At 43.8% G+C, this 27,550-nt stretch overlaps 1 protein-coding gene across 4 annotated transcripts in view; it reads right to left on the bottom strand.

The window, feature by feature from the left end:
* LOC126361037 (uncharacterized) overlaps nucleotides 1-27,550 on the bottom strand; it is a 125,508-nt gene that overhangs the window by 74,133 nt on the left and 23,825 nt on the right. For all 4 annotated transcript variants that reach the window (XM_050007760.1, XM_050007763.1, XM_050007762.1 and 1 more), the window contains exons 2-4: nucleotides 25,341-25,396; nucleotides 10,851-11,050; nucleotides 7,252-7,439 (exon numbers count right to left, since the gene is read on the bottom strand). In XM_050007760.1, the coding sequence (XP_049863717.1) occupies nucleotides 7,252-7,439; nucleotides 10,851-11,050; nucleotides 25,341-25,396 (444 nt within the window). The remainder of the gene's footprint in view (nucleotides 1-7,251; nucleotides 7,440-10,850; nucleotides 11,051-25,340; nucleotides 25,397-27,550) is intronic.

Genomic DNA, 27,550 nt, shown 5'->3' with positions numbered 1-27,550 from the left:
GGAAGGTCCATGGATTCATATGAAAATGGTTCAAATGGCTCTGAGCAATATGGGGCTTAACATCTGAGGTCATCAGTCCCCTAGAACTTAGTACTACTTAAACCTAACTAACCTAAGGACATCACACGCATCCATGTCCGAGACAGGATTGTAGCCTGCGACCGTAGCGGTCGCGCGGTTCCACACTGAAGCTCCTTGAACCGCTCGGCCACTGCGGCCGACTCGATGGATTCATAGGTTCTTCCATACCTGTACACGTCCATCCGCTCGATACAATTTGAAACGAGACTCGTCCGATCAGGCAACATGTTTCCAGTCATAAAATGTCCAATGTCGGTCTTGACAGGCCCAGGCGAGGCGTATGGCTTCGTATCGTGCAGTCATCAAGGGTACACGAATGGGCCTTCAGCTCCGAAAGCCAATATCAATAATGTATACTTGAATGGTTTGCACGCTGAAACTTATTGATGGCCCATCATTGAAATCAGCAGCATTTTGATGAATGATTGCACTTCTGTCACGTTGAAAGATTCTCTTCAGTCGTCGTTGGTCCCGTTCTTGCAGGATCTTTTTCCGGCCGCTGCGATGTCAGAGATTTGATGTTTTACCGGATTATTCACGGTACACTCGTGAAATGATCGTACGGGAAAATCCCCACTTCATCGCTACCTTGGAGATGCTGTGTCCCATCGCTCTTACACCGCCCATAACAACACATTAGTAACTGATCTAACAACTGCGCCAGATACTTGTTGTCTTATATAGGCTTTGCCGACCGTAGCGCTGTATTCTGCCTGTTTATATATCTCTGTATTTGAATACGCATGCCTATACCAGTTTCTTTGGCGCTTCAGTGCATGATTGCACGCGTCTACATGGCTATTAACAGCACAGTTACTTCATAGGCATGTGCTTACCACTGCAGGGGACGGTTCCTGATGTGCGATTTTCATTCGCAAACATTCAGTGGAAGAATGTTTGCAGTGAGTGACACCATATATACAACACATACATCACAAGTGACATGTGCTAGAGCCTATATTGAGAAAAATGCTCTGGCAACAATTTTAAAGGATCACTTTCTCGGAATCACATAATTGCCTCCTATTCCAACGCATAAGTTTGCAATTTCCCTCAAAGCTGCCTACAGCCTTCCTCTGTAATGGTGCAAAAGCGTGGCGGCCTGTGACATCTTCCTCGGGCTCCTTTCAAACAGCAAGGTGTTGACCATGCAAAATAAAGGCCATAGATCAGAAGTTCAAAGGAGCTATAAGGTGAGTCAGTGGTGTCATGTCACATTGGTATCATATTTCACCACAATTCTGGCCAATGCCACCCTGGACGTGCCACTTGATGGCAAGGTCGTCACACCCCCTATTACCCACATTTCACACTTTCTTTTGATGCCTCTGCGATGGAGGCCAGAACTGTGGTATTTCACAGTCGAAACCGACAGTTCGCAGTGAGATAAACAGCAAAATGACGTCTTTGACAGTGTTCGACACTGCTGTCACCCCCTCGTCATTTCAACCATAAGGAGCCGTTCAAAACCGTTTGATGAAATCTGAAAGTGATCCGAAGCAATAAAAGGTGTTTATGCTTTCCAATCCTCCTGTTATCACCGGCGAGGTGGGGGAGGGGGGTGGGAAACCTGGAACATTAATATGTGCGTGAAGAAAACGGAAATGGGTCCATAAAAGACCCCTCCGATCGGCAACATCCGCTCTACCACACAGGCAACTTTCTTGAGCACGGTACAAATGTATATGTGAAAAACTTTGACACACATTCAGCCTCGTGGCTGCTCTAGAGCTTGAAAGTAGACGAACCCCACCTAAGGGGTGTGGAAGTGGTTGCTTAAGCCCCAGGCGCTAAGCAAGCTGCGAGGGTGAATGCTTAGCGAAATTTCTGAGAAGGTGCGTGGGCAGCACCGAGGGTTTTAGCGAATTTGGGGGGGGGGGGGGGGGGGGGGAGGAATTCTGAGACGAACCCATTGCCGTTTTATTCACGCACATGCAAATGTTGCATGCTCCCGCTGTGATGACGCCACAGACGGGTGCGAAACAAGAGGGGTGTAAAAGCATAAATACCTTTTTGTTCTTCGGATCACGTTAAAATTTCTTCAAACGGTTTGAACGGCTCCTGGTGTTTCCACATTGTATACTGAAACTAAAATTGCGGTGGCATTACACTCCAAAGACCACGTTCAGTGCGGCTGCAGCCTCACGCTGTACTTGCAAGAAAAGATCTGGTTTCATTGAGTCTCTTTACGCCACCCCTCAGGCCTTTTTCGAGTCGATTCTGAGCGGCGACGTGTCTGAAATATTTTCGTCGGCCACCCGTAAGAAATCAGCAACGACGGTTGACGCAGATCTGACCTCCATCGTAGAGCCATCAAAAGAAGAGGTGAAATGTGAATAAGAGTGCGTGTGACGACCTTCGTATCGTGGGACGCATCCACGGTGGCATTGGTCAGAACTGTGGTGAAATTTGGTGCCAGTGTGACATTAACCCTCCTTACACCTCACATGAACTTCTGAACTTTCAACACCTTACTGCTTGAACCGAAGGTGACGTCACAGGGCGTCAGGCTTTTGCACCATTAGAGAGACTGGCTGTAAGAAGCTTTGAGCCAAATTTCAAACTTAGGCGTGAGAATGGATAAAATTACGTGATTTCGAAAAACTGATTTTTTTCATTTTGTAGTGCAGTGTATTTTGCTACAAAATACGCAAACAGTCTAGGTAAGCAAAGATATTGCTAGTTGCTGCTAGGTTGCGATAACTGAACAGACCGCTCATCTCGCTATTTGTTTGTTGCCGTCTTCAGTACAAAAATTCGTTTGATGCCTCTCTGTATGCTGGTTTATCTTGTGAAAGCCTCTCCATCTCTCCATTACTACTGCAACCTTCGCCCATTTGAACCTACTTACGATAGTCAAGCCTTAGTCTACCGCTACAATTTTTACCCTCCACACTTCTATCCATTACCAAACTGACCATGACTACATTCCTCAGGACTAGTCATATAGAGGTATCCCTTCTTTTAGCCAACTTGTGGAATTTCTACCCATCCTGATTCAGTTCATTCTCAGCACATATTCGATCTACGCTTCTACTCTACAGCATTTTTCTTTGGTACCACAACTCAAAAGTTTCTAGTGTCTTCTTCCTCCACGTTTCACTGCCTAAAAGGCTACACTTCAAATATTTTAGGAAAGACTCCTAAACACTTAACGCCCTATTCCTTGTCTCTAATTTACTTCTTTTAACAGAAGCAGCCTCATTCAGTTGATGCACCTTGGCAACGGTATCGTATATTTCTATGGTAGATATCAACTACAGTACTGTTCCCTTCAGTTGTTTGATTGATGATATCAGGTATGTGAAGTGTGATTTTAGGTACACAAGTTGGTTCCGAATTCATGCTACTCCACATGCTTTAACAGCACACTGGATACTGTAACATTCTTCTAAGTTTAGAGCAAGAGAAATCTTCGTAAGATTGTAAAATCAAAACCATACGTATTTGTAGTTTCATTAAGTGCTAAGAGGGTTTCTTTTTATATCTGCAGCTTTCACTGTTCGATTCAACAGTACAGTATGTTGTTTTGAAAAAAAACACAAGTTTCTGTAAAAGTGCAAGACTTCATCAAGGTGGCTCATGCCACTAGCTCGATTTCTATATGTCGAAAGACGTTAACATGTATTGTTTCCCATTCGCTACCAATGTTAGCCAGCAGACAACTGTTTTTCACTTCTTTCCTTGTACACGTAGATCTTCTAACCACAAGACTGTTAGCAAAAGACCAGTGACAAGAAATACTGATTGACGTCTTACAAATTGTTTCATGAGTCACGTTTCCAGAGTCTTCTTAAAATGCACCTACAGCACTTTATGTATCACTTTGTACTTCTCTTTCAGGACGCTTATTTTCGCAGTCCTGCTTACTTGCCTTCCTCGAATTAGAACAGTCTCCTACCTCACTTTACACAGTCGCTGTGGCAATCCGGGGTTCCTGTAAGTAATACCACATTTCATCAGCCAGAATATATTTATTGTTGTTCTCCCAAATCAGTTCCCAGTGATTTCCGTGGTCCACCAGTACTTTTTTAATTCACTTGTTTTTGGAAACTTGCGTCACCTCTCAGCCTATTACTTCCACTTTTACATATTCGAATCTTACTCTTATCGGTTGGCGACATAAGTATTGTCCTTAAATGTCTGAAGAACTGACATGTACAACCAGACAGCAGAATGTTCTCCCCATTTCATCCATCTCAAGACCTATCCGTCTTGAAATAGAATGGAACAACAAATAAAAAGGAAAAGTGGTCGTTATTACTGCTCCTGGTGATTATATTTCAAAGTGGGTTTAAATACCGAGATGTCCCTAGTATTATATCTCGAAGTGTGCGTTGAATCTGATGAAAAAACATTCTTAATGCTCAATAGTCGATATTTTAAATCAGTTGTATAGATGATATCAGAGTAATTCCAAACAGGCATATTTCCATGAGTAGCATAACATTTTTCCTTTAATGATATGCCTCAGACAACAAGTAACATTGTGCAGTGAGGAGCCTGTTACTTGCAAAGCTAAATAATATAATTTATTCGAGTTATTTTTATTTAATTACGAAAACATAATATAATGCTACAAATAATCAAATTAATTATCAGTAAATTCTGTTACGATATAAGCACGCAGGAAGCAAGTTACTATAGACTCTTTGCTAGTGGTGTAATGTGTTTTACATTTCTGAGCGTGGTAGTATAGTGGTTAAGATACTAGACTCATGTTCGGAAGGAGTAGTGTTAAAATTCCAGTCCAGCCATACAGAATTAAATTCCGCAATTTTCCCAAATCACTGACCACTAAACATATTATTAAATTCAGAATGAGATTTTCACTCTGCAGCGGAGTGTGCGCTGATATGAAACTTCCTGGCAGATTAAAACTGCGTGCCCGACCGAGACTCGAACTCGGGACCGAGTTCGAGTCTCGGTCGGGCACACAGTTTTAATCTGCCAGGAAGTTTCATATTATTAAATTGCTCCGCTATATAATTTGGTGTACGTGTTTGTTACGAGGGTAACACAGAAAGTAATGACCTATCGTGGATTTCCACTGCTCAGATTAATATCAGGATACATCTGAGGGCGAATTGTTTCCTCGACATTTTGTCTTAGTGTTGAGTGAATGCTACTCGAAAGAAGTAGTTATGTTTAAATGCCAGAGCTTAGAGGTGTTATCCCATTTTTAAATAATCGAAAGTTGAAACCTCCAGAAAATTATCTTCAGCTAAAGGAAATGACATAGTGTAACCCTAGCCTAGTTACGCGTCTCTTTCCCATATGATTATCGTTCTTCGCTTATTGAAATTCTGTCCGAAAATCTTTTCAATGGCAAAATTTATGCACGATGACACCCCAGAAACTGATATCCACACACAACACTCAGAGAACACTACAGCACTGACATTTTTGTCGCGGTATCACTCAAACGGACGTGCCTTTCTTCATCGAATTGTTACTGGCGATGAAACATGGCTGAACTGTCTCGATTCACTTCAGTCACCACGTGGCAACCACTCGAATGGCACAATCGCACAATCACCTAAAAAAAACCGAAATTCGAACCATGTAACTCGAAAACTCATGGTGACTGTTCTTGGCGATGGTAACGCCATTGTAAAGGTGGGTTTTCTGCCAAAGGCACAATGGGCAGTGCAAATCGAAAAAAAATTCGGCGAGAAATTAAAAATCGTAAGTGTGCAACTCTTTCTTGCAGTATTGTGTTTCGTCGCGACAAAGGTCGCGCTCACACTACTATTGCAACCAGGTAAGTGCTGTCTCACTTTGGATGGTAAATGTTTCACCAACCATCCTCCAATCTGGACCTTTCTCCCAGCAAAGTGTGAAGCGTTCCTTGCAGAAAATGTTTTGAAAGTGACGCCGAGATGAAGAGTGCAATGATCAACTGGTTTATACTGGACTGGTGACAGTGGCTTCGGCATGATACATCTGGTGGAGCGAAGTGATTAAGCTTAAATAGCGGAGGTGATCATGCAGAAAACCAAAGTAAGCATCAATTTTGTAAGTGACATGGTTTTATTTTGTTATTTCATTCAACTTTTTCTTTAGACGCAGAACATCTGCAACTGACAGTAATATTTTTCACAAGCTGCGACATCGTAGCGAAAAAACACAGTGAACCATATATATATAATAAGTTTCCTTTAATTTACGTCTATGGTCACAATCTTTTTATTTAACAGATTACCGGTATCGGTCTTTAATGACCTCCATCAGTTCTCCAGCAAAAATGGGAAAAATAGAAATACACTAGCGTACTGTACACAGCTTAAGAACAATACATAGACCGTACTGAAAAGTAGTACTGACAGAATTTACATTTGTGCGCTTTAAATATGAAGAGGCATACCTGTGTCATAAAAACAAAGAAAAACGAAGTCCTAATGTATTGCAGCCATAGTGGCATCGTCAAATGTTAAATGCGGAATCAACGCCAGCATCGTCAAATACATATAAATCACATCACATGTACGAGTCACGTGGTCAGCAATACTACTGTTTAAAACAAGCTGCCGCACAGTAACCACTAGATGCTTGTGTTGTAAGTTATCCAGATTTCGTTAATGTCGGCATACTTGCATAAAATGTAACTGTAACTGGATATATTACTTTGTACTATAATTATTAATAAAGTGTGATCCCTGACCTCTGCAACCGCGTCATTGAAAACTAGTGTTGTGACACGTATATTAAAGGAAACTTAGTAATATTTTTATTGAGTAGCAGCTGCAACATTCATCGTGTTCTCTGCGAATTCGGGTTTGGGCAGTTTTCAAATGTTGAAAATCGAGCAACTGGAGCCTCTCTGTCAGCTGGAATGGACAAGTTGAAGTGTGTCTGTCGCAATCCAATTAACAGAGGGCTTCTGTTGTTCGGATTTAAACATTTTAAAATTGCCCAAAGGCCGAGACCGATAGTGGAGAAATTTTGATGCAAATGGGGCTGCTACTCAACAAATATGTTCTTATTAAATTATATATCTTGATTTTTTTTTAAATCCAAAAATTTGTCAGGTCTGAATAACTGTAGCACTAAATCATTCGCCATCGCACTAAATATCTGATAAGACGGTAAATGTAAGATGCCGACTCTTGTTCTACAAGGCCTATGTTGAGAGAGCAGCGGGCTTTGGCGTTGTGCGGAGGTACTCACTATCGAGATCCTCGACTGCGGCGGCGAGTGCCTGGTCGAGCGACTTGGAGGCGACGAAGCCGATCTGGTGGTGCGTGGAGCGCACGAAGGCGGCCGTGTCGGACAGCGCCGTGTGCAGCACGCGGGGCGACCACTGCACGGCGGCGCTCACCTGCTCGTTGCTCGCGAACATGGCCGCCACGCCCACGCTGCGGGCACCCAGTCCGGCAGGGGCTTACCACACAGCCGCCAACACCACAACGGCACACAACAAAGTAAACTGTGACTCTGCTCTGCGAAACCAACATTGTCAGGAAATACAAATGCTCTTAAACGGTGTTGTTTCTACATAATAATGCTCGAGAGTTTATAGACTAAATGCTACTATTACTTTGACGGTACAGTATTGCATAAACAAATTCATAGTAAGAAAGCGTGTGATATTAGATGGACTAACAATTATTTGTTTGAATCTTTAAAAGAGATGCAAAGAAACAGTTCTTTCATGTGACAAAAAGTCACAGCTGTGCCGTTTCCACGCTAAGGACCCAATAAGGTTTTGGCGCTAGTGATGTTTTGGTGTTCAGACTGCCGTGTGACGGAACAATTATTGCTCGAATACTATAATGTTGTAGCTCTAAGCTCAGTTGGCGCCTATAGCCGAGTCGCCAACCACACACTGGTGTACCGCGGGTTGCCAACATTCTAGTACATCAGCAACACAGCCGCAGAGATCACACAACCTCCAGCCATTACGGTACCACGTGACACTACTATCGCCGTTCACAGTGCTGCTAGCTCGGCACTATATCGCCCCCACGAGTCAGGTGCCGCCATCATGCTTTACTGATATTTTTTTCCGCCGGACGGCCTTATAGAACACTGTCCAACCATTCTTCGACAGTGAACATTAGGAGATTATAGTTCACTATTCTCTGTACTTGACACCGACCACTACACTGTCTCTCAATCACAGTTCCACATCACTGACTGCGTAGTACAATGAGGGCTTTACGCCACGTCTGCAGCCCACCATTCAGCGCCTATGCCTCGCGCACCGCATCCAAACTGCCGAGTAATCGCAAGTGCGGCAACTATGTTCACGTGCGAACATTTCCCAGCTGTAATACCCTTTCAGGTCAGACCAGTATTTCTAATTTAATTATCATGACTAGGATAAACGATATGGTTCTTACGTTCTAAGAAACTGTTGTGTTACCCTCCTGCTAGATCAGGATGATATTTTAGTTGTGTTATTTCTGAACCTGCTTGGTGTTGAACTTGCGTGGGCACATCCATTCAGTAGTAGTGTGTATCACCCACAACGGGACTAGACAGTTGTGCTGTCTGAGATACGAGAAGTATGAAGTTCTCGATTCATGGTGTTCTTGGTGTTCTCTAGACTTGATGTCGAGAAAACAAGGTCTCCCGTTTGACTTTGTGGCTAGTCTTCTTTCATCAATACGCTAGACCAGAATGAGAGCAGCTACTGTTTGTTTTCGGCTCTCCGATGTGTAATCGTTTCCGGTTGTGACCAGCTGCCTCTTAGTATGGGAGTTTGAACAACAGCCTCCGTTTATTCGCTTGTTATAAAAAAAAAAGAACGTTGCATTGAAAATATGCGTAAAAACAACTTTCCTTCATACATACTTTATGTCACCATTACCACAGCCCCACAGAACTTCACTGAGAATCGTTCCCTTCATTTTCAAAAATTGTTACGAAAACACAATTTTGAAAACAAGTTCTGCTTGATTTTCAATTTAACTCTTAAATTCTCAAAAATTCTTTTACTGCATTCTACTAGAAAGAAATTAATAGAAATAATAAAGGAAGCAAAAGAATGAACCTCTTACCTAATAGTTTCCTTAGAGTCTGTTGAGGAATCGTAGCAAAGGAAACCTGCTAATCTAAAAATAGTGCTCTATTATTTTTATACTAAATTAAAATGTAATCCGAAAAACTACAGAAGCCGAAGTACCTTTACTTCGTTCACAAAAAAACTATTTTCTTGAATGGTGTAGCAAATAGTATGAAATCCAACACTACGGAGGTTGGTATCCAAGATGCACAGTCGAGAACCGAGAAATTTACGAGTACAGCCCGCTCCATAGTTGAAGCATATGATGCCCTGGCATCTAAGGTGCACTTGTAAATGTCCTCCATTCTCAGATGTCCAACTGTCTCATTGAGTCTCTCGATTTCAACCAGGAGCAGTGTAGGTTTTTACGTGTAGCTACATAGGACTGCTACGAATCATGGTTCCTTGTTGTTGCCAGTTGCACAAATATTTGAGTCACTAATATGAGCGATAATTTTAAATACAGTCCCAAAAAGGTAATGTTACGTAATTTAGTTTTTATTTGTTTATAGGTACATGTCTGCAGTTCTGGTACACAGTCCAGTCCCTCCACAGCAGCACCAAAGCATACCCCTACAGGGGCCAAAACAAAATGGCACAGGTGTATCATGTGGCACGTAGTTTCCTAAATTTCAAGAGGAACAACGCTCCAACAACCCATATAGACTTTGTGGAGGTATCTGGCAATAACTGATGTCATATGATAAAGTAGTATAGTGGTGCAGACGCGAATACTTTCCTTACAGCTTGATGAGGAATCGTAGCAAAGGAAACAAATCTGAAAAACGAAGAATTAAGTAAAAGACCTTATATCTGTGAAAAACGGGAACTTCAAGAGATGTGGGGGGCCGTGTTGCTCGAAGTCCGGCTTATCACAATCGGGACAGTGGTGGAAAAGTGAAAATCAGTTTTTAATCAGTTTTCAACACCTTGCGAGACGTTTTGGACACGACAAATATCTCCACCCCTTGGTTTCCTATACTCCTTACACCCTTTTAAAATGCCACTCAAACCGAAGCAGCAACGGAAGCATTGAAGCTCTGTCAGCCCCATACAGCTTACTTATTTACCCACCTAATAACCACAGATAAGTGCCAGGTGTATCAGCATGACCAGAGACAACGGAGAAAAGAAATTGGTGGAAACATTTGGATTTAGCACTACTGCCCAAGGCCATGACGAAGCCATCCTTACGTAAGGCAATGCAGTGTGTGTCTTGGACCTGCCATGATTCTGTGCTAAAAGATCACGCTGCTAAGAGGTAAATCAGTAAATCATCGCAGGAGCATATTACCGATCTTTCCTGTCGTGGTTACTGGTTTCTTTCAAGACGAAGCATGGCGGGAAGCTGTCTGGATGCGTCTGTCCTCCACAATAACACCCCATCCCATTCTGCACAGGTCACGGTCACAAATGCTGCTTTCTTGGGCTGTCAAGTTTTGGCAAACCGTTTGTGTTCTCTCGAAATGGTAAGCAGTGAATTCTTGGTATTTACTGAGAGGAACCCACTGCGCGACAGGCAACTGCAGGACGATGAAACGGTTATTTTCGAGGGGGAATTTTTCCTGAGCATCCGAACGGCAGACTTCTACATACAAGGTTTCCGGCAAGGTAACCGTCATTGGGAAAAATGTGCCAGTATGCAGAGCAGGAGTAAACCAAAGATTCGTGGTCACAGAACAACTTTTTCGAGGCGTCAACTGGAACTTTAAAGGTGCCCTTGCAGAGCACTGGTAGTGGAGAGAGCAGTGGTACTGACGCCATGAGCAGCAGCACGGTCCAGAGGCCGCAGAGCAGCGAGCGCCGGCGGCAGGCGGACGGCTCGTGGTCGCGGCCCGCGTCTGCGCGCGCCTCCACCAGGCGGCAGCACGTGATGCCGAGCGCCGTCAGAGGAACGGCCAGCGCCAGCGCCACGCCCACCGACAGCACCGCGATGAAGCCCACCTCCACCTGCAGCGTCTGCAACCGCACGCATCACACCGCACGTGGCGCACCCCAAATCCCCCGTCACCATCCCGTCGGGGATACTTTCTGAGGATTTTGGTACAAGCGACCCGCACTCCCCAGTGACATGTTACGAAGTAATTTCACAATGTTTGATTCCTTAGCACTATTTACCTTTGTATCTGCATTACACAGGTATCTGCACAACAGTGCATCACTGCATCACTGTTAACCAATATGGCGGATAAACGAATCCGCGAGAGAACCTAAAATTACTGAAGGCAACCTTGAGGGCGAAAATAAAATGGCATTACTGTCGTCAACAGCAAGTACTATTTGGTTAATGGAACAAGACTGTATCCAGACAATACAAGAAGCCCATAACATTTCCGCTGTTATACAGCTATTTTCTGTGCGTACAAGGTAAAATGAGGGTAAGCAAACGAAATGCATTTACTCTGGGCGTTTCCGCTGTTATACAGGTATTTTCAGTGCATACATATGCAAGGAAAAATAAGGACAAGCAAACGAAATGCAGTGTTTAAAGCTTTCTACTGATTGTTCCATAAAAACACGGGAGAACTGCCGGATATCAGTAACGTCCTGCCACGATATTTCGGCGCAGAGTCTTCGGACCATCTTTAAAAAGCGGAGTTCAGCGCGTACTCGCCAGTACTACGACAGTGGCACTCACCTGAAGATGGCCAAAAGACTCTGCGCCGAAATGTCGTGGTAGGACGTTACTGATAACCGGCAGTTCTCCCGTGTTTTTATGGAACAAACGAAATGCATTTACTCTGTAACTAGACACCATAGATCGCGGGTTCCCTTATACCAAATTAATCATAAAATATATCCGTACAGCCTCCGAAATTTGGTTGGTGGAGTTCTAATTCACTCTCTACTATGTGTTTTACTATTCCTGTTGCAGACCTCCAGGGTTTGTAAAGGGGACTTAGTAGATAAAGCTTTGATAAGGAACTTATTCCTGGAAATGTAACGTTTGCTTGTAAACACAGAATGGAGACAGTGAGCTCTGACCTCCGTGCTCTACAGGACCACACGACGTAGGCAATGATTCCAGTACTCGTCGTCGGGTTATCTTCCATGTGATGAAGGACGTCCTCTTCAACGTCGTGCGTGCCGTGTTGTGAAAGTTGTGAAAGAACAATTTCTTGCACCCGTTGTTTTAGCCAGATGAAACTGGTATGTGATGTCTTTATTACAATAGGGACTAAGGATGGCGCCCTCTACTCACTTTGTGTGCGCATCATGAAGCAGGAGATTTCAAATTCATGCTATCTTTAAATTAACGTTATATGCAAACGGTACATGTCCAGACATGGATTCCTTACCAAAACCTTATCTAGAAAGTACCCTCTACAGCCCCTGGAGGCAGGTAATAGGAATTTTGAAGCGCCTAATATACTTTGTTATGGCGTCCAAAAGCTGTTAAACAGTACACATACCAACAGACGTTTAAAAAAACACACACACACTATAATCACAGCAACGAAGCAAACGATTATTTGGCAGCTTACACTTCTTAGTTATAAGTCTACCATAAAAGTCAAGGAAATGCTTCAGCACTTATTAGAAGATAACTAGATTGATAATATTCTATACACGAAGAAAATACTTAGACTGTCTACTGTAACAATCCCATCAGTATTCGTAATGAAAAACAAAAAAAATCAGCTATGTTTTTCACTTACCCTGTCGCTGTATGCAGTACATTTCTTTGTTAACAAGAAGAAAAGTTAAGGCTCCAAAGAGCTAAACTGTAAAGTATTGGCGTTGCAGAAGGCAGTGGCGACGACCGGTGCCTTACGACCACACACCACACAACTGTCAACTCTTGTTGTATCTCCCTCCATTCCACCTGCCTTCAGTGTCCTCATTCCTTTCCCAGCCCTCTTCCCTTGTTACTGTAAATATCGTGTGTCTCACGTCCTCACCTTCTTCTCCGACAGGCACCTCCACGTCGGGAGGTCCGCTTTCCGTGGGAACCTGCCCAACGCTGTACCCAACTGGTAGCCGCCCTCAGACCGTCTTTCTCACGCCCATCTCTGGCGGTGTCAAGAATTTCCCTGCACCTCCTGTACTACGGTCTTTGACGTTTCACAGCAAGGCCTGGCCCCGTCTCGTCTCACCGCCTTCAGCGACCTGGTTCACCTTTCTTGACGTAAGCTTTGGATGTCTCTCGTTCTTCCAGGGCTACTTCTCGCCCTTGCCTGGCGGCAGATACCCAGCTGTCCACCCCCAGTGTCGCTTGTGCCTTCTGCCAGAAGCCATGGCCCTTCTTCCTTCCAGGGGCCGCTCACTGCTCCGGACTCCTCCCACCGCTGTCGACGAGGTGTCAGAGGCTCTCCAGGTTCATCTCCAACACTCTGGACCTGGCTTCACCATTTCTTCTCCTGCATTTCTTGCTCGGCTTGGCCGACCAGCAACCTCGCATCCCGGCGGCCACTGTTGATTCGAGCGCCTGTCTCCCATCGGCTGCCAGCGCCTTATCGTCGTATTCCTGGCCAGGTTTCTCCGACACGTCTTTGAACGCCTTACAGCCCCCACACTGAGTGCCTGCCGTGAGTTGTCCCGGCGAAGCCAGCAGTCCCGGTACGTCCTCAGGTCCCAGCATCCAGGCCGCACATCGCAGATCCGCACGCCGCTGGCCTCACACCACTGGCACGTATGATGCCAGCCCACTCGCCACCAGCCCGCTCACCAGGGTCAGCACACTGGTGGCCTGCTTGCATCCATCCACCGTTGGCGTCTCCCTGGTGTTTCTTGTGCAATCAGCTGCAGCCTCCTGACGGCCAGTACCTAATCGATCCTGTGGTAGCATCTCTCTGTCCTGTCGCCTCTGCTGCCTGCTCCTTGTCAGATCAGGCCACAGCTCTTCCTTACATCTTCCTTCCTGCCTGTTTCCAGAATTACGCCTTCATCCTCCAGACTCCACAGTTTTCCCCGGACGTTTTTCCTTCCGAATGAGCCTGTTAAATGTCTCAGAAACGAGGATTTTTCTTTCACAACAGGCACTTTCGTAGAGCGCCATGTGCCTTTGACTCGAGCCCTCACTATGTCTTTCTGCAGTTGTTGTGGATCGCTCACGTCTTTGATTACTATCTTCTTCTACATACTCCAGGGTCTTCCCCTCTCACGCAGAGTGCCGGCTTCATTTCTTTGGGGCCTCCCCTCCTGACCTTTCTGTCGGCCTTCATTGGCGCTCCTGTTCTCAGGTCCTTCCGGACGACTCCGCCGCCTCCTACATGGAGAAAACGAGTGCCATACCTTCGGATGTTGTCTCCCTCAAAGCCATAGCCTACGCAGGGAGATGGCTCTGCCAATTCTTGCGAGGGCGAAAGGAATGTGGCGTATGTCTGGTGCCTTATGATTCAGCCACCCGCCACGCGACACAGTGATGCAGGTTGCCGCACGATGAAGGCACCGCAAGTTTTTTTTATCTCCTTTTGTTCGCTTTTGCTCGTCGCATCTGCTCGGGGTGGACGTCGTAAGACACCCTTCTAAGTTCTTTGTTGATCGATTAACTCAGTCGTTTTTATTACAGACGGCAGCTAGCCCTCTGACCGAACACGCTGAGCTACCCCGCCGGCAGCAAGTCGCAACTCATTTTGCCTGCCCCAGCTGCTGCAGTACTGAGAGCTCCACATTCACCGGTAACAGCCGTCATTAGATCGCAGCCGCGTGCCACGTGACACGAGGCTGTTTCCTGTATTCTCTGACCCTTACAGAACACCGCCGAGCACCTCGCCTACCAGTGTGAATTCCAGTACCGAACGAGGTAGCGCAGTGGTTACTCTGGACTCGCATTCGGGAGGACTACGGTTCAAACCCACGTCCAGCCAACCAGAGTGAGGTTTTCTGTAATTGCCCTAAGTCGATAAGGCAATTAGCAGGATGGTTCTTTTGAAAGAGCATGGCCCATTTCCTTCTCCGTTTTCCCCAATCCTAGCTTATGCTCAGTCTTTAATGACTTCGTTGTCGACGGAGCGTTATACACTAATCTCCTACTCCTGAATTCCAGTTTGACCTCGACGTCTCGACTCAACATCAGAAGTGCCGCCAGTCTAGTTGTCAAAGCGCATCACTCAGCAGTAAACCCTGAGATATCCAGACTCTGATTACGGCAGCTATTCTCAATAGTGATCGACAGTGTCCTTTCTTGTAGATTCAAGAACTGTTATTCTCGCTAGTGACCAACAATATACTTGCTTGTAGTTCAAGACTGTTATTCTCGATAGTAGCCGACCATGTAGTCTCGGGTTTTTTCTAGAACTGTTATCGTGTTTGGGACAGCATTCATTATATCAGGACGAACCTTCTATTGCTTTACCCGGAAGCTGTTTCAGTTGCTAACGCTGTAATATTCTTTCTCTGCAGCAATAAAGTTCTGCTGACCTTGGCTACCTGGTACCATTTTTTTCTTAAGCGGTCATCAGCCGCAGTAGGATTCTTTTAGGCGGTACATAAGAATATAAATTTGTCATCGGAACATGGAAATTATTATCGTAAATGAGTTTTGACCAATAACACGAACAAGTGAATGACTGCGTATGGTTATTCCCTTCGTATATAAAATATCGCAAAGCTACACCAACACTCGTGGCCAACATAGGACGTTTATTTATATTACTAAATAAACATTGTTACCAAAAATCTTGAAAAGTACTTGACCGACTAACTTCAAACTTGTAGTCTAATGAACGAGCCGGCCTCGGTGGCCGAGCGGTTCTGGACACTACAGTCTGGAACCGCGAGACCGCTACGGTCACAGGTTCGAATCCTGCCTCGGGCATGGATGTGTGTTAGGTTTAAGTAGTTCTAAGTTCTAGGGGACTGATGACCTCAGAAGTTAAGTCCCATAGTGCTCAGAGCCACTTGTTTCTAATGAACGTTTGGAAACACGTAGGCTACATGTCTTTCTAATATGTGTAATGCATAAATATACTATCGAACCCTGGAATGTCTCACAATTGCTTAACATGTTTGGATTTCGTCATATTATCTCCTTCTCACCTCCTCTGTCCATCTCCTCACTCCCCCTCTCTAAGTCCATTTTCTACTCTCCTATATTTGTCCATTTATTTCTCCCCCTCTCTCTGAACTTAAACATTGTTTATTTTTATTGCAAATTCAGATTTCGCAGTAGTTTTCTAATTATAAGCAAATAAGCCACAAATACAACTTTCCCATTTCTGTGAAAACCGACTGTGAAAGGGAAACAAAACAGCACATTGTTTTTTGTACAATTTTTGGTTTATGAGTAGAATACTACTGCGAAATCTGAATTTGCGATAAAAATAAACGAGACTCAAGTTCAGAGAAATGGAGACAAGTAAATGGACAAAGAGAGGAGAGTGGAAAATTGACATAGAGAGGGGGAGGGATGAGATGGACAGAGGAGAGGAGAAGGAGATTAAGACGTATGACCAAATCCAACAAATGTTTGCCAATGCTAGGCATTGCGGGGTTCGCTAATTATTTATATATTGAATATATTAAAATATATGTAGCCTATGTCCGTCCGAACGTTTATTGGAGAGTATCAGCTTAATTAGATATAGAAGTAAACTTGTCTACAGCTTTGTCTTGCATTATTGTTTTCCAGCTTATTTACAACTGACGTAAGTACAAGTTTACACGTACTATGCTATTTATTTACTTGTATATTCTTTATTTCCTGCAAGGAAACAAGGAGGACAAGACTTATTGCCAGGAAGTCATGCTGCAGGTTTCGTTTACTTCCCTGGTCACTAAGGTGGCTGTGTTGTATCGTATTTACATCGTCCCATGACAGAACGTGCTATGACAGACCCATTCATTACACAGTGGTATTCAGAAACGTATAGTACAATACGATGGAGCAGTACCGGCACAGTATTTCCTGGTCGCTGAATTAGAAGGTCACCTGACCTGAAAAACCTTGATTATTTCCTATGGGGATATCTAATAACACTTGTGTATGAGACCCCAGTGGATACTAAGGTGGAATTAATTACCAGAATTGTAGCTGCCTATGACGTGAATCGAAACATGCCTGGGATATTTGTCAACGGGTGTCTGAAACTCGTTCGCCAATGTCACACTTGAACTTAGGCTGATGGCCGTCAGTTTCAGCACATTTTCTACAATACATTACAAATGGTACGTTCATTCAGTCAATAATGGCATTTGCACTTGACTAATGTAAATAGAAAAGTACACAGTAATGTGATTTTATCCCTATTATCTCCTTAGGTTGGCTTCTCCGACCCAAGGTTCCCTGGCGGTAATAGTTCAGTGGAGCATCCTCTATATCCTGTTAAGTTTTTACTCGCTTACGGAAACACCATTTATATATGCATGGGAGAAACATTATATATATTCCGCCTCCATTCTCCAGACTCCAAGGTTTTCCCCAGACGTCTTCTCGTCCGAATTGAAAGGTCTCAAGAACAAGTTCTTTCTCAACAGGCACCTTTGCAGTCGGCCATGCGCCTTTGTCTCGAGCAGAATATAATAATAAAATATATGCATGGGAGAATATATACACTACTAGCCATTAAAATTGCTACACCTAGAAGAAATGCAGATAACAAACGGGTATTCATTGGACAAATATATTATACTAGAACTCTCATGTGATTACATTTTCACGTAGTTTGGGTGCATAGACCCTGGGAAATCAGAACCCAGAACAACCACCTCTGGTCCTAATAACGGCCTGGATACGCCTGGGCTTTGAGTCAAACGGAGCTTGGATGGCGTGTAGAGGTACAGCTGCCCATGCAGCTTCAACACGATACCACAATTCATGAAGAGTAGTGACTGGCGTATTGTGACGAGCCAGTTGCTCGGGCACCATTGACCAGACGTTTTCAACTGGTGAGAGATCTGGAGAATGTGCTGGCCAGGGCAGCAGTCGAACATTTTCTGCACCAGAAAGGCCCGTACAGGACCTGCAACATGCGGTCGTTCATTATCCTGCTGAAATGTAGGGTTTCGCAGGGATCGAATGAAGGGTACAGCCACTGATCGTAACACATCTGAAATGTAACGTCCACTGTTCAAAGTGCCGTCAATGCGAACAAGAAGTGACCGAGATGTGTAACATATGGCACCCCATACCATCACGCCGGGTGATACGCCAGTATGGCGATGACGAATACACGCTTCCAATGTGCGTCCACCGCGATGTCGTCAAACACGGATGTGACCATCATGACGCTGTAAACAGAACCTGGATTCATCCGAAAAAATGACGTTTTGCCATTCGTGCACCCAGGTTCGTCGTTGACTACACCATCGCAGGCACTCCTGTTTGTGATGCAGCGTCAAGGGTAACCGCAGCTGTGATCTCCGAGCTGATAGTCCATGCTGCTGCAAACGTCGTCGAACTGTTCGTGTAGATGGTTGTTGTCTTGCAAACGTCCCCATCGGTTGACTCAAGGATCGAGACGTGGCTGCACGATCCGTTACAGCCATGCGGATAAGATGCCTGTCATCTCGACTGCTAGTGATACAAGGCCGTTGGGATCCAGCACGACGTTCCGTATAACCCTCCTGTTTCCACCGATTCAATATTCTGCTAACATACTAACAATCATTAGATCTTGAACAACGCGAGCAGCAATATCGCAATACGATAAACCGCAATCGTGATAGGCTACAATACGACCTTTATCAAAGTCGGAAACGTGATGGTATGCATTTCTCTTCCTTACACGAGGCATCACAACGTTTCACCAGGCAACGCCGGCCAACTGCTGTTTGTGTATGAGAAATCGGTTGGAAACTTTCCTGATGTCAGCACGTTGTAGGTGTCGCCACTGGCGCCAACCTTGTGTGAATGCTCTGAAAAGCTAATCATTTGCATATCACAGCATCTGCTTCCTGTCGGTTAAATTTCGCGTCTGTAGCACGTCGTCTTTGTGGTGTAGCAATTTTAATGGCCAGTAGTGTAGATATAGGGCGGAGAAAAACTGTGTCACGAAATTTTAACCCTGGATAGCTGATGCCAGTAGAAACCAAAATGATTAATGTGTAGGTCGACAACGCACAATTTTTAAACTACGGAAAATTGCTATCACGCTCTCCGATTGGCCGTGGGATTGCCCTATTGCCGTTCGTCGGTTGACGCGCAGCGCTGTGGTTGTCGGTTCACACATACAAACGTCCCTCGCCCCGTCACTGCCCCAACGTGATACGCACACGTGTCGAATAGGTCTTGCTGTTTGTCTCCGCCTCACGTCAGAGGCATTCACGCGTAAGCCTCACTTCGGAGTACACACCTGCGATGTTTTATACAGTAAGCACGGTGGCATAGTATTCGATTGAAGAACAACGAAATATGATTTTTGTTTATGGACTAGCCCACGGTAATGCGCATGAAGCCCAACGGTTGTATGAGGAACGATACCCAGCAAGACGCCACCCACACGCGCAAACGTTTAGAGCAATTCACCGGCGACTTGGTGAAACAGGCTCGTTAGCGGGATATCATGGTGGTGCTGGAAGACGTCAAACACAACATGATGCTGCATTTGAAGAGACTGCTCTCTAGCGCTTCGAGAAAGCATCTACGAAAAGTAGTCGAGAGGTTTGACTCCACATGGCGGTCACTCATCGGTTAGTCTGGGAGGTTTTGGGGGATGACGGCCAGCATCCATTTAGTTTCCACCCTGTACAAGACCTAAATCCTGTGGCGGACTGTGAATACAGGCTAGAGTTTTGCCGGTGGATTCTGCGACGTGTTGCACGAAATCGCGGCTTCCCTGCCATGGCGTTATTTACCGACGAATGCACCTTCCAACGGGATGGCCTTTACAACACTCGAGACGTTCATTACTGGGCAACGGAAGATCCTCACGTCACGTATGTCCACGGACATCAGGAACGGTTTTCGCTTATTTGGGTAGGCAATGTGGGTAAGCATCTGATTGGCCAGGTCCGTCTATCTCCTCGACTTACCGGGGCAAATTACTTTTAGTTTTTTCAAGAAACTCTACCCGGCCTGCTGTAAGAAGTTCCCCTGGACATACGGCTACGCATGTGGTTGTAGCATAACAGTCGTGCTGTGCGCGGATATTTAAACGAACTCTTCGAAGGCCGGGTGATTGGCAGAAGTACTCGTAGGACATGGCCCCCGCGATCACCTGACCTCACGCCAACGGACTTCTTCCTCTGGGGATTCTTCAAGGTTCTAGTTCACCCACCCGGACGAGAACCACATAGAAACGAACAGGAATTAATGGACCGCGTTCAGCATGCCGCCAATCGCATCAGGGCGATGCCAGGAATCTTTGAAAGAGTTCGGCAAAACACCATTCGACGTAACACAAGCTTGTGTCCGTCAGAGGGTCGCCAATTCGAGCACCTGCTTTAAGTAAACAGTGTCCTATGTACAAAAAAATCCCATTTCAGGGCCGACACAATTTATAAAAGACTGCTGTACGCGAACTAATAGCTGTTGATGGTTTTGTTCCCGGTACGTCTTATCATGAAACTACAATGGATGGTAGAAACGTCCCCAGAGTCGAAGGCTGGCGCGCTACCACCTTGGATACATCTCCATCTCCAGCAGTCAAAGCATTCGCTGTCATGAGTTATCCAGAGCATTCGGCAACAGGGAAATCTAGCGGCCAATCGGCGCGCGTAATGCCAAGTTTCCGTAGTTTAAGCAGGTGTTGAGAGATGTGAAAATTACCAAACTATCCGTTTAATAAGTCACAGCTGCAAAATACTAACGCGAATTTTTTACAGACGAATGGAAAAACTGGTAGAAGCCGACCTCGGGGAAGATCAGTTTGGATTCCGTAGAAATGTTGGAACACGTGAGGCAATACTGACTCTACGACTTATCTTAGAAGAAAGATTAAGGTAAGGCAAACCTACGTTTCTAGCATTTGTAGACTTGGAGAAAGCTTCTAACAATGTTGACTGGAGTACTCTCTTTCAAATTCTAAAGGTGGCAGGGGTAAAAAACAGAGAGCGAAAAGCTATTTACAATTCGTACAGAAACCAGATGGCAGTTATAAGAGTCGAGGGGCGTGAAAGGAAACCAGTGGTTGGGAAGGGAGTGAGACAGGGTTGTAGCCTCTCCCCGATGTTATTCAATCTGTATATTGAACAGGCAGTAAAGGAAACAAAATAAAAATTCGGAGTAGGTATTAAAATCCATGGAGAAGAAATAAATACTTTGAGGTTCGCCGATGACATTGTAATACTGTCAGAGATATCAAAGGACCTGGAAGAGCAGTTGAACGGAATTGACAGTGTCTTGAAAGGAGGATATAAGATGAACATCCACAAAAGCAAAACGAAGATAATGGAATGTAGTCGAATTAAGTCGGTTGATGCTGAGGAAATTAGATTAGGAAATGAGACACTTAAAGTAGTAAAGGAATTTTGCTATTTGGGGAGCAAAATAACTGATGATGGTCGAAGTAGAGAGGATATAAAATGTAGACGGGCAATGGCAAGGAAAGCGTTTCTGAAGAAGAGAAATTTGTTAACATCGAGTATAGATTTAAGTGTCAGGAAGTCGTTTCTGAAAGTATTTGTATGGAGTGTAGCCTTGTATGGAAGTGAAACATGGACGGTAAATAGTTTGGACAAGAAGAGAATAGAAGCTTTTGAAATGTGGTTCTACAGAAGAATGCTGAAGATTAGAAGGGGAGATCACATAACTAATGAGGAGGTATTGAATAGAATTGGGGAGAAGAGGAGTTTGTGGCACAACTTGACCAGAAGAAGGGGTCGGGTGGTAGGACATGTTCTGAGGCATCAAGGGATCACCAATTTAGTACTGGAGGGCAGTATGGAGGGTAAAAATCGTAGAGAGAGAGCAAGATTTGAATACACTAAGCAGATTCAGAAGGATGTAGGTTGCAGTAGGTACTGGGAGATGAAGAAGCTTGCACAGGATAGAGTAGCATGGAGAGCTGCATCCAACCAGTCTCAGGACTGAAGACCACAACAACAACATATTGTAAAGATAACAACCATAACATCACAACAATATTTTGGATTAGTGAAGTTTCAATTATTAGTGGAAAGCAATATCCAGCGAAGAGCGTAGAAAGTTGTATCCACCGTCGATCATCATCTGTTTACTTGTAGCGGGTTGCATGGTTGGAATAGGTAAAGACTCTACCACAATTGCAGTTCGAGAGGAGAGCCACTGAAAAGAATACGATTTGGGAGACAATCTGGGCAGCCGTCTTCGGTTGTTTACAGATGACGCTGTCGTTTATCGACTTTAAAGTCATCAGAAGATCAAAACTAATGGAAAACTATTTAGAAAAGATATCTGAATGGTGCGAAATGTGTCAGTTGACCCTAAGTAACTAAAAGTGTGAAGTCATCCACATGAGTGCTAAAAGGGATTCGTTATACGTCGGTTACACGGTAAATCAGACTAATCTAAAAGCCGTTAATTCAACTAAATACCTAGGTATTACATTTCGAACTACTTAAATTGGAAGGAACACATAGAAAATGTTGTGGGGGAGGCTAACCAAAGACTATACTTTATTGGCAGGACACTTAGAAAATGTAACAGACCTACACGTCCTCTTTTTAGAATACTGCTGCGCGGTGTCGGATCCTTGTCAGATAGGACTGACGAAGTACATCGAAAATGTTCAAAGAAAGGCAGTACTTTTTGTATTATAGCGAAATATGGGAGAGAGTGTCATAGAAATGATACAAGATTGGGCTGGACATTTTTAAAAGAATGTCGTTTTTCGTTGGGACGGAACCTTGTCACGAAATTTCACTCACCAACTTTCACCTTCGGACCCGAAAATATTTTGTTGACACCGAACTACATAGGGAGGAACGATTACCACGCTAAAATAAGGGAAATCAGAGCTCGTGCGGAAAGATTTAGGTGTTCATTCTATCCGCGCGCTATACGTGATTGGAATAATAGAGGACTGTGAAGGTGGTTCGATGAACGCTCTGCCAGGCACTTAAATGTGTTTTGCAGAGTATCGATGTAGATGTAGAAAAGTTATAGCAACTAACGTTGTACAGGTCGCTCCAGATAATGCTAATTGTAGATGCATGCAACAGTGCACAAAATGGTCTTAGTACTTAATTTTATTACAATTGCGAAGGATGGTATTTCACTTGTAAAACTTGTATATCTGCAACTGCGGAAAAAGATGTCGAACATCAAAGAAGACAACATGTACATGTGCACTGCATTTGGAAAATCGCAATATAAAAATGTTCAGAGGAAACAGAGCTCTGGAAATAACTACAGGTTAGAAACCAAGAACTTTCAGCAAAGCATGTTAGCAAGGTCAAAACAGTATTCCACAAACCTCTTACTCCACTGTACAGTACTTCGCGATCGGGCATTAAACGTCTGCAGTGGGGCGAAGCGGGTGACAAACAGGTAGTGCCCGCGCATGTTTAAAAGCTGTACATTCAAAAGGTATAGGGAGAGTTTGATTGGCGAAGGTCAATCCAGATAGAGCGAGAGTTTCCTTATTTGTCAGCAGCGAGCGGCGCAGACAGCAGTCATCGCAGCTTACGGTATTGTGCGCTACAGCTATTGCGAGCCCCATATTTCCTCCACAACAGTACACTTCACTGCATTTCACACGCGACAGCCTCGACCGTACCTAGCAACATTCTAAAGGATAATTATTCAAGTCGAGTAGGCGCGCCTCTCAGCCATTCTGCCAAGTCAACAACCATCTTAAACTTTGTATAGAAATTTCATTAGCGAATCCTATCCTTGAGAGGTAACTTCATATTCCGAAAAGAACCAGGATATAACTTGTTCAATTCATAACTAAAAGTGCCATTGTGATTTCTCAGAATTTTTGCAAAATAAATAATAACTTTCGTTAGTTTCCTGTTTTTCTTACACTAACTAACACTACTCCAGTACCCAAGTATCGCACTAGTTACGTAAAAAATTTTGTGAATTTTTGTGTCATTTCCTTACAGCGGACGACTCCAGAAGATATTTATTGCTGAAAGTTTTTCAGACATTTCTCTTTAGAACGTTAGGAGCGTCTGTCTGATTTCTGTAGTATTGTGGGGGTGGAAATTGCATCTTGGAGGAGCCACAGGGTAAAGGGTACATCTCAGATTAATCCGCTGCGCAGAATAACAGATTTTAGAAAAGATTGCTGTATGGTGTGGCAGGTGGCAGTTGACGCTAAATAACGAAAAGTATGAGGTGATCCACATGAGTTCCAAAAGAAATCCGTTGGAAGTCGATTACTCGATAAATAGTACAATTCTCAAGGCTGTCAATTCGACTAAGTACCTGGTTGTTAAAATTTCGAACAACTTCCGTTGGAAGGACCACATAGATAATATTGTGGGGAAGGCGAGCCAAAGGTTGCGTTTCATTGGCAGGACACTTAGAAGAGGCAACAAATCCACTAAAGAGACAGCTTACATTACACTCGTTCGTCCTCTGTTAGAATATTCCTGCGTTGTGTGGGATCCTTACCAGGTGGGATTGACGGAGGACATCGAAAGGGTGCAAAAAAGGGCAGCTCGTTTTGTATTATCACGTAATAGGGGAGAGAGTGTGGCAGATATAATACGCGAGTTGGGATGGAAGTCATTAAAGCAAAGACGTTTTTTGTCGCGGCGAGACCTTTTTACGAAATTTCAGTCACCAACTTTCTCTTCCGAATGCGAAAATATTTTGTTGATCCCAACCTACGTAGGTAGGAATGATCATCAAAATAAAATAAGAGAAATCAGAGCTCGAACGGAATGGTTTAGGTGTTCGTTTTTCCCGCGCGCTGTTCGGGAGTGGAATAGTAAAGAGATAGTATGATTGTGGTTCGATGAACCCTCTGCCAAGCACTTAAATATGAATTGCAGAGCAGTCATGTAGATGTAGATATAGATAACAGATCAACCCCACACCTCAGAAGTATAGAGAGATTTACTGTGAGTATGAACATAATAATACTTCATGTTGTGCGTGTGGAACTTTACTGAATATATGTACCAATTAAAATTCCAAATCTTCATTTATAATCATAGTCTTGATCCCGCTAAGAAAATAGAGAATAGAAACATTTATTTCAGTGTGCTGGACAATAATGTGAACGTGCAGACTGGAAACTATGGTCAGTATGTTCTCCATCGCTTTCTGTCTGACCACAAAAATAGTTTGCACGCTCTCGTAAAAGACGGTGAACCACCCAAATATTTAAACCCGCCGTCCCACAAACTGAGTATGTTTTCCATCAAATGACATTCAAATATTAGCACTATGTGAAACGTTATGGCGAAAGTAAGGATCAAATGGGAGACTTACCTCAGTTATTAGATCCGTTAGTGAGATTCTGTTCCACAGCGCATCACGAACGAGTTCTGGAACATTAAAAAGACTGTAAGCTGACGAAAAGACACATATCAAGAAAGTAAAACAATAAATTATAACGAACTGTTCATAGTGTGTGTGTGTGTGTGTGTGTGTGTGTGTGTGTGTGCGCGCGCGCGCGCGCGCGCGCGTTTTATTGACATTATTACCACTCCTATTCGCAGCTTCCAAAAGGATTTCACAATTTCCTAAAATATTAAACTCCTCTTAGATAATTTATGCAATTTCATTGCACCCTTTGTACCCTCCTTATAAAGGACGAAATCCCTATATTTTTCTACTAATAATAATTTGTTTCTTGAGCATCTTTAAAAGCCAATTTAATACTCAATGCTTGTGACATAATTGTGAATTCCAGAACACAGTCAACGTAAGTGATTTTGATGTGAAAACTGTATCGTATCAAAATACGAAGACGAGCCTTGTGAGACGGAAAAGGTTATGTCATAGCTGATTCACAAGCAAGGGCAAAATAGTGGGAAAGCGCATCTTGCACCATCACAACGGAAGCTTCATTCTTTGCCTCCAGGAATTTCAAATCATTTATTTTCTCTTGTGTTAGGAGCAAGGATTTTGCATACAAATTGTATCATGTTGTAGAGTACTTCGCTTTCAAATCTACATTCCTTCTAAAAGGTTCTAGCGGTAATGAAGCGAACTGAGAAATCTTTCACTTATATTCATAGCAGTCAAGCGTACTCGACTACTGTGTGCCACACAGAACCTTTTATTTATTCACGGGTAATCATACAAGTAAGTTGCGTTGTTTCAAGACGCAGTGAAGGATTGACAGTTCAGTAATATACGAAATTCAATACATTTCATGCTCAGACACATAATTATGTCAGTGTCCTTTATCGAGTTCTCTGTCATTATTTTTTGGGAAATTTAAGCTCTATGTTGCCCGAGAACAATAGTCTTAGCATCTGTCATTTTTATTAAACATTCTTTATTTTAAGGGTTCTGTCAATTATCAAATCCTTTTTGCCGTATCACTAGAATGTGATTTAATCAAGGATTCTTTCTAGAACACGCTTGATCTTAATATTGTTAATTTTGGGTTCTCTGTTCCAACGGGCGTAATCTCACTAGTTATTAGTTAACGTGTTATATCCAAGCATATTTCGGTAACGTAATTGTCCGCAGGTGGGCATTCCGATTTGTAATTATGACTTCCGTGTGCTCAATTTCGCGATTATAAGTACTTCGTGTTCAAAGCGTTAATGGAATTCCACTGGTAGCTGTAAGTTTTCCTAACCCTTGCTTCTTCTGCGTAGCATATGTTTGGAACTGTTACGTGGTCGGGTTGTAAGGCTTCTTGCAACTTCAGCTCACACATTAATCCGTTATGTCACTACATGTACTCCAAACTAGCTTAATGCTGCAAGTGCATTTTGGTTGTCTGTGGAACTAATTTAATAAAAGCTTAAATCAAAACTATTATTTTTCTTTAATTTAAGGTACTATGTCTACAAGAGAAAATATACTCGCAATGCAGGTGCTGGAGATAAAATTCAAGTACCTGTTACGTGTTACACAAAGGTCTACCGCGTGGGTTCCACTGAATACCTAGGGATTACAATTACGTACAGTTTAAATGGAACCATAACACAGAACATTCGTGGGGCAGGCGAATCAGGAACTGCATTAGATTGGTAGATCATTTAGAACGTGTATAAAGCTACCAAGCCGGCCGGAGTGGCCGAGCTGTTCTAGGCGCTGCAGTCTGGAACCGCTACGGTCGCAAGTTCGGATCCTGCCTCGGGCATGGATGTGTGTGACGTCTTTAGGTTAGTTAGGTTTAAGTAGTTCTAAGTTCTACTGGACTGATGACCGCAGATGTTAAGTCCCGTAGTGCTCAGAACCATTTGAACCATTTTTGAAGCTACCAAAGAGACTGCCTATACTACGCTTGTCCGTCCTCTCGTATTAGAGTGCCTTAATGTGATCCTTACCTCATATCGGACTGACGGAGAGCATCGAAAGACTTCAAAGACGGGCAGATCGTTTTGTTTTAGCGCAAAATAGGGCAGAGAGTACCACGGATATGATGAGCGAGTTGGGGTGACAGACATCAAAGAAAAGGCGTTTTCCATGCGGCGAGATCTTTTCACAAAATTACAATCATCAGCTTTTTCCTCCGA

The sequence above is a fragment of the Schistocerca gregaria genome, chromosome 1, assembly GCF_023897955.1.
Source record: "Schistocerca gregaria isolate iqSchGreg1 chromosome 1, iqSchGreg1.2, whole genome shotgun sequence".
NCBI classification, from domain to species: domain Eukaryota; kingdom Metazoa; phylum Arthropoda; class Insecta; order Orthoptera; family Acrididae; genus Schistocerca; species Schistocerca gregaria.
Note: the sequence above shows the minus strand (reverse complement) of the source record. Positions and strands in the feature narration are given on the sequence as shown.